The 11,451-nt window shown below is 46.1% G+C and overlaps 2 protein-coding genes across 2 annotated transcripts; one reads left to right on the top strand and one right to left on the bottom strand.

Annotated features, from left to right (window-relative positions):
- Window positions 1-1,654: 1,654 nt before the first annotated feature.
- Window positions 1,655-4,779, bottom strand: LOC135817559 (lysine-specific demethylase 2B-like). Its single transcript, XM_065330770.1, has 3 exons — window positions 4,524-4,779; window positions 2,579-2,694; window positions 1,655-2,213 (listed from the first exon to the last, which is right to left on the bottom strand). Exons 1-3 carry the CDS (start codon window positions 4,642-4,644, stop codon window positions 1,680-1,682), a joined length of 771 nt encoding a protein of 256 aa, XP_065186842.1. The 5' UTR covers window positions 4,645-4,779; the 3' UTR covers window positions 1,655-1,679.
- A 494-nt stretch (window positions 4,780-5,273) lies between these two features.
- Window positions 5,274-9,243, top strand: LOC135817558 (uncharacterized). Its single transcript, XM_065330769.1, has 4 exons — window positions 5,274-5,529; window positions 5,612-5,764; window positions 8,060-8,119; window positions 8,604-9,243. Exons 1-4 carry the CDS (start codon window positions 5,394-5,396, stop codon window positions 8,705-8,707), a joined length of 453 nt encoding a protein of 150 aa, XP_065186841.1. The 5' UTR covers window positions 5,274-5,393; the 3' UTR covers window positions 8,708-9,243.
- The last annotated feature ends 2,208 nt before the right edge of the window (window positions 9,244-11,451 follow it).

Below are 11,451 nucleotides of genomic sequence, written 5' to 3'. Positions count from 1 at the left end.
GGGCAGCGCCAGTAAAGGTTTTTCAGAACCGCTCACAGAGCGATTTTTATATGGATAATTTCAGTTTTTTTTCCGTTCCCTCCCCACCCCAACCCCGAAGGTAAACATGATGAACACGCGCGCGATGTACTGTATGTAGGCATGAGACTGCGATAACACACTGATACATACCAGCCCTCCCCACCTCGCTTACCCCGCACACAGATACACAAACACGCGGATGCACACGGTACACGCACACATACGCACATGCACACGACACAAACAGGAAATTCTTCATGTAAAATGCCATGCAAAGCAGTGGCCACCGTACTTTTAAAAGGAAGTCAGTTGTGGAACAAAATAATTCAACTACAACGTGTACACAAGCTGACGGCCAAAGCACAACATAGCAAACATGACATTTGCCCAAGGATTGCAGTTTGCAGACCACGCCATGGAAGCAGCGAATACAGAATGTAATATCATACAAAGTGACAAGCAAAGAAGTGGCCACCATACACCAGAAACTTGCAGAAAGTCACATATCCAAGAGATGGAAAAGTGAACAGCAATCTGGTACAGCCCACACAAGACAAAGCTGACCTGATACTTGTCCCAGGATCGCAAGTGGCAGATCCTTTTCAATGCATAACATGCAGGTGTACGTTACACGCATGGACAAAATCTGACCGTGTCGCCAGCATACAATGTCATCACATATATACCCCACAAGTTACACACATGCACAGTAGAAGCACAATGAAAGCAATGGAAAAGTACGATGTGGTTGCTGAAGCATCTTCGCACTTCAAATTCAGACTTAAAGGGGAAGTTAAGGCAAAAATTAAAATTTCACCAGTTGTAGTCTTCGGGGTGCTGAGTCGAATGGTCGTGGTCCGAGGAAGCTGAGACGCTCCCTTCCTACTTGAATCCCAATCGAACTCGCGCACTTCCACCGAAACTGGGTGACTGCGCCCTACGAGATGGGGATTTGTATGCAAAATGTCACTAAAAGCGCCATTTCGTTCTTATAAAAGCACGGATGACCGCGATTGGCCCATATGTTGTAGTCTTTTGGACGCTGGGTCGACTGGTTTTGGTCCGAAAAGGCTGCAATGCAGCGTTCCACCTTTATTCCCAATCGAACATGGTTGAACAAGCGGTCACGTGCTCCTGCGTACGCCAGTCACCTGGTCACCGGTCCGTGCCTGCAGGGTACAACTAATTACTTACTAGCCTGTTTGACCTTTTTTGGGTGCAGTCCTGTCACTCGAGTTGAACTCGAGTTGAACCTTGGTGTGAAAGTTGTCACCTGCTGGCGTGGTGACCAGGTGATTTGGGCACCCAGGAGCACGTGACCACTTGTTCAACCATGTTCGATTGGGAATAAAGGAGGAACGCTGCATCGTAGCCTTTTCGGACCAAAACCAGTCGACTCAGCGTCCAAAAGACTACAACATATGGGCCAATCGCGGTCATCCGTGCTTTTATAAGAACGAAATGGCGCTTTTAGTGACATTTTGCATACAAATCCCCATCTCGTAGGGCGCAGTCACCCAGTTTCGGTGGAAGTGCGCGAGTTCGATTGGGATTCAAGTAGGAAGGGAGCGTCTCAGCTTCCTCGGACCAAGACCATTCGACTCAGCACCCCGAAGACTACAACTGGTGAAATTTTAATTTTTGCCTTAACTTCCCCTTTAAATGTGGTCATCACGAGATGATATACCTGCAAGATACAAGATAGAAATGGCGGCGGCCGCGGCGATTGCAGCCTTGCGACGCCGCATTCTGGGACTAGCGGAGGACGGGCTGTCGGAAACGTGCGCTTTCTCAACGCGTGTGGACTTTGCCGGGGTGGCGTCGGCAACAGGTGGCTCTGGTGTTGCAACGCTCTCGGTCTCACACTTCGCATCACTCGGCTCGGTAGCATCAGCAGTAGTTGTAGCAGTGTGGGAAGTATCGCTCTCTTCTTTCTCCTTGCCGCTAGTACTTGTGTCCATGGCAGTGTCAATGGTGGTGTCCATTGCAATGTCGATGGTGTTGTCCACAGTATCTATGGCGTCCATGACGATGGTGTCCATGACGATGGTGCCAGTGGGTGTGATGGTGGTACTGTCATCAGGCTTGTACCCGTGAAACTGTTCCAGGTAGTAACGCAGAGAGTGCGCGTACTTGTCCAGTGCGTACCACATGAGCTGCGTGAAGAAGGGAAAGCGGAGCTTCTGCGGAACCTGCATGATAAGACACGAAGGGAGTCATAGTGGAACAAAGTGAAGTATACGGAGATGGAGAGAGAGAGAGAGATGGAGAGAGAGAGAGATGGAGAGAGGGAGAGAGAGAGAGAGAGAGAGAGAGAGAGAGAGAGAGAGAGAGAGAGAGAGAGAGAGAGAGAGAGAGAGAGAGAGAGAGAGAGAGAGAGAGAGAGAGACAGAGACACATACACACACAGTTCCACAGCAACATCGATGAACGACGTAGGAACATAACAAAACAGAAACCTTCATGCACAACTCCAAGCCTTGGAAAGCTCACACAAGGTCTTGCCGTGGTAGAGTTGTAGAAGATATGACAGACATGCACAGCACAGCTCATGTACCTTAGTAGTTTCTTCAATGTCCGCCACGGCAAGCTGACCGCTTATGTTGAAACTGTGCAGAAAGTTTCCACCAAACACTAGCGAATCCACAGGAGTGTGAACTGCATGAATCCAGCCTGTCAACGAACAAACATACACACAGTCCAGTGTTGCCACATCACTTTGGCCAAATATCAGTAGGATGAAAAAATAAAATGCATCATCTGGGGGCTTTTTGCCCCCAGACCCCCATCATAGTAACCCCAGTATACACATGCACACAAAGCGCACTGTTAAAGGGGAAGTATACCCTAAAATCACATTTTCACCAGTTGTAGTCTTCGGGGTGCTGAGTCGAATGGTCTTGGTCCGAGGAAGCTGAGACGCTCTTAGCTACTAGTACTTGACATACAATGTAGGTGCAGTCAGAAAACATGGGGTCAGGAGTTATTATTTTCGAGCTGGGCATTGGTAAAAATCAAAAACTTAACGGGAAAAAATGGGGGTGGGTGGGTGGGTCAGAGACAATTTAGCATGAGGACGGATTTTTTAATTTTTCGAAAATTACGGACGACCCTAAAGAAGGTGGTGTGACTTACAATCGAGCGTGACTTCTTCCTACGTAATATGTGAATGTACTGTATAGAAACAACTTGGCTCAGACCTGTTGCGACTTATCATCAAGTGCGACTTCTAATCAGTGAAATGCTGTACACTTAAGCCAATGCCAGCTTTCTTCTTCTCATTCCACTTCCTTCGCAGGTTCTGCTACGAGACACATTCGTGATTATAAGGAGCTTGTCAGTCAGAAGGATGGACAGAGAGGTAAATATACATACAAGTACGGATGGATGATGGGTAGAGAAACAGACAGAAAGACAGACAGACAGACAGATAAACAGACAGACAGACAGACAGATAAACAGACAGACAGACAGACAGACAGATAAACAGACAGCCAGCCAGGTAAACAGACAGACAGATAAACAGACAGACAGACAGATGTATGTCTGTATCTACACCCATCGTCCATCTATATACTGTGTACATGTGTGTGACACAAAAACAGACAAACAGACAGGGAATGCTGACCTTTCCACCCTTGAGAATGTGATACCAGACGGATGTGCCACCAAAGTCGATACGGAAATCTGTGTAAATCGACTACATTTTTTAACTAACGTAATTACGTTATGCGGAACATCTCTAACAAAGTACAGTGAGTGCAGGGAAATTCTTCGACAACTGCAGACAGTCAGTTATAGGCGATTCACACGACAGCCACTTGCACGTTTTACGGTGAGTGATTTACGAGAAAATTGACTGTGTGGATTCACATGGCTGCACTCAACAGCGGGCACGTTTGCATTTTTGAATGATTCACCCACCAGTTGCCATGAGTATTTCAAATTTTCAAAACACGTGTACAATAATTATCATGGTGAAAAGAGCCGCGTAAAAAATCAAGTCTTGTTTTGCGCTTTTTGGTGTAAATATAGTTTACTGCTTGCCGCAGAGGGGCTGAGGGCTAGACCCACAGGACACTTCTGATCATAACTCACTAGACCTAGTCTTTCTTAAACTTACATTCAGTTTCGGCGGGGACAATACCCCCGACACACGACCAACAAAATCTTTAACTGTCTTTGACGCCATCAGAATATCTATGCAAACACAGCCTAACGGACAAAGTCAAACAAGCCGTGACCTGATGTTGACACAGCCTGGTCAGTATGGAGCTTGCATGTCGAGTCTGCAGTTAAGGAATTCATACCTCAAAAGTTGAAGCGAAATAACCTGAACAATAAACTGTACATGTGGTATAATGCGGGAAAATCAATAAATTAATTACAAAAATGTCACGTTCGGAAATTTTATTGGGTGGTCATCCCGTTTGACTGTGCGAAGTAATATTAAAACAACCAAATGGTTGGGTTGATCTGCACTGTGCAACCGATTCTCTCACCTTTCTTCCTCCAGCTATGCCTGTGACACCCTTTGTGAATCTGCGAAACACTAGTGGCAGGCCACGCGAAAATGAGAATGCGCGCAGCCAAGTTTAGGCCATCATCTCCTTCATCCATCATCCCGGCGGTAACTCCGCCCGTTCAATATCCAACACCAGTCCCCAGGAAAGAATAAGGCACGAGATTTCAAGTTCAAGGGCAAAGCTAAAGCCAATGGCACTGATTTTTGGAATTGTCGAGTAGAACGAAAATAAATAATCGAAGGCGATCACGGTCAGATTCGACTCACACGTGACACAGTTTGGGTCGCGCTCGTGTGTCGCGCTCCGCAGCTCGAGCGCGCCCAAGATGAGTCTCGCGAGCGCGACAGGCTAGCCGCTTGCGACAAAAGTTGTCTTTTTTTTACGAATTCTGTGACGTCATGTTTTGGAAGAATGTCCCAGCAACAGTCATTCGCGTAGATCTACATGACAATCATTGTACAATGAGACTAGCTGATGATAACCATGATAACTGCACTGCACTGTTATACCAAGAGTACATAACCCCCATGTACTCTTGCTTATACTGATAAACCTGGGAGTAGAGTTCAGAGTTCAGACTCAGTCATGTATTAGGCGCTAGCTACGTCATACTACAGTGTAGATGCATGCGCATGCATGGTGTATAATATTTTTACCGAGCAACAGGAAAAAAGCAACCGATCGACAGTTTCTTGAATTATTTTTGTTGTTGCAGCGATCCAGCTGGCTAGCTACAAAGTAGTGCATGCATTGGTAAAGCCAGGTAACATCAAACCATGCAAACAGTAGTTGGTGCGAAGAAGAAGAAAGCATAAGTCCAACGGGTTGGTTTGGGTGCCGAGAAAGATGACTTCAGAGGAGTTTAGGCACCGTGGGCCTGGCGATCGTCCTCGATCGCGATTTCTTATGGCGACGACAGGGGCTATTGCTTTCCTCGCGGCTTGCACGAGAAACCAGCACCATGGCCTGCCATTCTTCAAACGTACGTATACAGATTCTGCTGCATAAAAGCGATAGAAGGAACGCGGGTCGGGACTCTCATCGTGGTTTGTTTTCCTGCGCAGGTCCTCAACTACACATCGTCTACGTGTCAGCGTCCCTGGCTGGCTGTGCTCTCTTTGATAAAATGGTTTTGTACAAATTCCTATACGATCGCAAGAAGATGTTGTTTGACACCCAGTCGGAATATCCAACGTACTTGTACGGAACCGTGTCTGGTAGGTGGATTGGTGGTACCAGTAGGCCGCACTGCATGTCGCGTGTTCTGCTGAGGTTCACGTTGTGACATTGTATGCACATGTATTATGCAGTCCCGGCGCATCCGTACGGACGTGTGTGTGTGTGTGTGCGCGCGCGCACGTGTATGTGTGTGTGTGTGTGTGTGTGTGTGTGTGCGCGCGCGCGCATGCGTGTGTATATGTGTGTGTGTGTGTGTGTGTGCGCGCGCGCGCCCGCGCATGTGTGCAATGTGCGTGGGCTAGTTCAGTTTCTTGGTGCACTTGTGCTAGTAAGTGATTAGGTGGACCTGTTGCCATCGGACTCAGCTGCTTGAAGGTGTATTGCGTATACCGTGTCTCTATCAGCCGTCGGTTTGCTCAATAGACGTTTTAAAAGCGACTACATCATCAGTTGAGATGCTTTGCCGAAGTCGCGGCACAGTGGCAATACTGCACTAGCGACTCACGCTACACACTAGTACATAGCGCCCATAAGCGGTTCCGCTGTATTCTTAGCGTCCATCAGCGGTTCCGCTGACTCACTCCCATGAAATCATTTGCATTATCTTTATAGCCAATTGAGTCGCCTTTGCTAGATTCCTTTTGGATCCCCCCCCCCCCCTTCCGGGAATACCCACATGACCTGTTTCTGGCCGTGATGAAAAGCAAGTGTGTGGTATTTTGTTGTTGTTTTTTTTATGAAGAACACAAACCCGGCTCCACACGAAAATTAATAACAAGACATTTGTCACGGCTGTCAAGAAGCGGCAACTTAGAAAGATGGCGTCGGTTCGAGCTGGCATGGTAACTACGCACGTGCCGTGGTCCGTGACTTGCTCATGTATGCACGCAAATGCAAGTCGCAAACTCACAAAGATCGTCTTTGCATTTGGAGAGAATAGCTTCGACTCTTGCTGGAGGTTGGCGAGGTTTGCCTAATCTTTACTTGATCGCGATGCCAACATGTCCTCTCAATAATTTAGAACAAAGAGAGCTGATGATCGCTTCATTGCTGAGTAGAAGTAACAATCAACTCTCCTCAGGTCCTCAGCGCCAAAGGCAGACGGCTGCAATTCCACAACGCTCACTTCACGATGATGGAAACAATATCGATCTCTTATTGGCCAAAGGCCACCGTGAGAATAAAGATTTGAATAGCGTGTACACCCAGAATTACTTGAACCATTCGGTCATCCCTATCCTAGCCGCTACTACGGCGCTAGTGCGTCCAGCAAGGAGATATTGACTATTACGATTCGGACAACTGCGTGAACGAGGGCTCGCTGAGCAAATACAATTGAAGTCGTGACTAAAATCAAGAATTAGGGGCTATACTCGAGAAATACAAGCTAACCTACAAAACTGATGCATGTAGATGGCATGAACGAAGGACAACATTTTAATAGGCTAGACAAAGTGTCCCGAGGGACTGAAAACAGCAGATCTACCAAATAAGACAGCCACATATGTAAGATGCATGTGCAGAACACTTCCAATAATACAGTAGCGACTAGTATCAGGCGGAATGAAAGCCTCCAAAGTCCACAAATACAGCCACGACCGCCACAAAAATTGGACGACCGCCACGGAAAAATTGTCATTGCTCTACCTCCTTGAAGGGCGAAAGTTACCAGTTATCCTATAACGATGTTAGTTTATGCCAGTAGGACCCCCCCCCCCCCCAGCCAGCACGAAATACCTGTCAAATAATACCTGGATGCAATTGCAGCTCCAGACAGGAGGAAGAAGAACATCGTTGAAAATAACAGCAGCGATGCCCAAACTCTTGGGAAACGGATGAAGTCTTCCTGAAGATGTTAACATTGAATAGCAATCGATTACCAGCGTGGTTTGGTGACTTTAGGACTGTTTTGAGACTTAGAACGAAGCGATATCTCAAATTGATGGAATTGTTACTTGTCAAATGCGCGGGCGAGCAGACCAGCTGACTGGTTTGCATGAGCATGCATTAGGTTAGCATGATTCACGTGCAGAAAACTAAGGAAGTTGCCGCGATCCAAGTGCGGCTAACAGCCGTGTTGTGCGCATGTTCTGGTATATTGTGGGATGCAAGCGTAAGGAAAAAACTCCGGGAGTATAAGCAGGGAAGCTATAACCATTGGTTTGATGCTGATATGTGGAAGTATTTACGAATCTCCTGAACGCATGCCAGTGTACGGGCAGTGCACCTGCTGATTATCTTTTACAGCAGCAATAGCGGATAAGATCGGAATGAAACAGATAAAGGCTTCGCCAGGTAATTTCATATTGCCTGTCCCTTTGTCTGTGTTGCAGAAATTCCCAAGCCGCTGCCGGATTCCTTCAAGGAGCTGGATCCGCACAAGCCATATTGGTGTACGTGTTACTTCACTCCTGTTTGTACAACATCAGTGTTCTAGCAGAGTGCAGGGTGGAGTCCTGACCGATGTCTTAATAGAGATATAAGTTTGATTTTGAAATCGTGTACACCATGCTCTACTTCCAGGCTTGCATTGCATCCCTTACACGGTGATCATGGTTGCTTTGACGGGTATACGGGCACACTTATAATGTACATGTAGCCTGTTTCTTTTTTTGCATGTTTGTACACTTTTGCAGTTGTGGGGGCATATTATGTACTCGTGTCGAAACCGCAAACAAACTGTTGTTGCTTTATTGTGACGTGTATTGCATCGATTACTTCTCCTGTGGTGTGTGTGTGTGTGTGTGTGTGTGTGTGTGTGTGTGTGTATGCGTGTGCGTATGTGTGTGTGTGCATATGTGTGTGCGCTTTTTTGTTTGCGTGGGTATGCGCGTGCGTGATGCTTGTGCTCTCGTGTGAATGCCGTGGCTCCCACAGATCCATACAATGTTGAGGGTGAGGCCAGAGAGAAGTACTTCCACAAGACTGGTGGCAAGGACTTGTGGGAAGGTAACATGGACTTCATGAAACCCAAGCCTTAGAAATGTGCTATTACTGTCCGACTTCTGTACGAATATTGACTCGCGGTAAGTGCAACAAGCCTTCTGTCTTTTTTGCTGAGCTCTTGCTGAATCATCGCCTTGTACATACAACTTTAGTTCATATTTTGCACTTGTCTATAATAATAATTATTATGTTTGAGTGCCTGTGAAGACTCTCCAAGCTATCTTCTCGTAGTTCTGTAAAATTGCTTGTGGATTTGCTTCTTTAAAATTGCACACCCACTGCTGTTAGTGTTTTGATTTTTAATTTTCTTATAGGCAAAGCTAAGATTTTTTGATCCAGCGGCTTTGGTTTTTGTGGCTGACTCTGTGTCTGCACTGTCGGGATGTCAGCTGAATATTTTTTTGTTTTTTCTCAATGCGTACAGTACAGTAGTGCGCACCCACTGCATGATAAATCTCTCTTCCCAACTGTGACCGCTATGCTTGCAGTTCCATTGTACTTTTGTCAAACTAGTGCAAATATTTATGAGCTAACTACTCCCAGCCAAGGGGAACTTGGTATGTTTCGTCAATGGAATTCTCGTGCTACGCCGCAGCTACGGCAGTTGTGATTGCGTAATTGTGCTGACCAGGAATGCAATCCGTATCAGCAATGTGCCACTGTTGAGTTGCGTTTGGCAACACTGCGTGTGGGCCATTTGTCTATTGTTGATCATGATTGCGGCAGCCTTGGTTAGAAACTTGAAGGTCCATGAAGAGCAGATTTCCTAAGTTCAGTAGCGACTGCTAGTACTAGTACATGTAGATGGAGATTGCGCAACCATGGACCATCGGGAGTGAGTAATCACCACCTTTTCAATTTCAGTTTTCAACCATTCTTTGCTGCTTGGCTCGTACAATGCAACACTAGTATTCCTACTTTGTTTGGGATGATCCGGGAATCTCAATTACCAAAGCAAAGTACATGTACTATATAGGGTAAAGTCGTATGTTCTTACAGTCAGACTCACACTGTGTGCATACATTTACATGAGATTGTATACAATTACAGGTTCATTCAACGATACAAATAGTCTTTGATGTACAGTGTAAACATGTCCCAGAAAGACCGGATGATAATGGTAACTTGTAGTTCCTTGGTCTTTCTCTTTTGTATAGATAATGGTTAAATAAATAATTGTCATCCTTTCCGCTAGTTAGTATTAGTAACTTGGAAGGCTCAGGTTCGAAAAGGTCCAAGAAGGGAAGGAAAGCGCAACGAAGAAGAGCACGACTGAGCTACGCCCCACGGCAAACAAAGAATGCCGAAAGTTACTGGATGATGACGAAACTAGAAGGGCATACCGGTCTTACTAAAACTCGACGACGCAAAGCCACCCAAATTGGGAGGTTCAAGTTTTTGTAATAAACAGAGAAAGGGGAAGCTAAGCAGTAAGCGAAGACGAAGTGTGGTTGTTGGTTTGCGCCGGAGAGGTCTTGGAGCTACATGTACTGATGCAGGTGTCAGGTCGCCGAATGGCTCAGTACTCCTTGTCAGTTTTGTGCCATTTTGTCGCACTCGCTGACTGCCAAATCTGGTTATGTTGGTGGGGAGTTAGTCATAACTCGTACCATTTTGTCCTTCTCCTTTTTTACGATAATCTGCATGCTTGTGATTCATCTGCTACCAATAATGCGAAGCCTCGGGTAATGAATTATACCTTACACCCCGCTGCTTCCAAAACCTGAATTATGAGAACCCATTGTGGCACAAAGGTTCAGCTGCGTCTGATCGCCCCTCATGCATGTAACATAATTGTTATCCTTTCTCCTTAACTTGGCATGGTCCAGAACTCGAATGAACATCAGTTATGATTGCTCATTCCGGTTTCAACATTCCGAGACCAGTTCATTGCAGCACGCGCAACAGGTGTCTTGCCACTTGCCTTGGACCTGGCGCCAGGCCATGGTACGAGCCACTTGAACTATTTTGTTGAAGTTCCTAAACCACACATTTGGCTAGCGGTGTAACACCAGTAATCGTGTTAGCCAGCTGCAGAAGCAGCCGCAGCGTTGTGAATAACGCAGTGAATGTGATAGCGTGACACGGTACTGCGGACAAAAATGCTTGGAAGTCAATTGTTAGTCTTCAGTACAGAGTACACGTATAATAGCACTATGAACATGAGTAACAGGACTGTACAGAGTGTATGCCATCATCTGACTTCTTAGTTCTTAGTAGAACTTCTTACACACGCAGAGATACGTGCCCCATAGCTGGTTGCCTAGAGTAGCCTGCTTGAGTCTTGACACCACACCTTACAACTAACTTGCAACTAACAAGACTTAGTGCAGATTTCGGAGAAATTCTCTATAATTAGTATAAATAATTATGTTTGGTTCTCCAGAGCAAATCCTGAGACTGAGTAAGAGCTTAGCCGTTCCCTGGTCTGTACCCAGCACAACTTGCCACAAGTAGTCGAGGGTCAAAATTGACAAGACAGTAAGATTGTATTGTGACCATTATTACACCGCGTCACTCAGCCGTCCATGCGTAGGACTTTCGGACTTGTGGGACGGGCTTACTGACTCGACAAACCAGGCCAGGGGGTATTCCTCCAAATAATGGAGTTAGTTTTGGTGCGCAACTGATAAACAGTCCGTTATAGATTCAGTCTTGTAAGTTGTAAGTAATTAGTTGTAACACGGCGCATGATGACTACATGCAATGATACTATATCCGATGAAGCATTCGCACGTGAAGCACACAGCCCAATGCTAATGCTATTCACAGATTCTAG

The sequence above is a fragment of the Sycon ciliatum genome, chromosome 5 (genome assembly GCF_964019385.1).
Source record: "Sycon ciliatum chromosome 5, ocSycCili1.1, whole genome shotgun sequence".
Lineage (NCBI taxonomy): Eukaryota > Metazoa > Porifera > Calcarea > Leucosolenida > Sycettidae > Sycon > Sycon ciliatum.
Note: the sequence above shows the minus strand (reverse complement) of the source record. Positions and strands in the feature narration are given on the sequence as shown.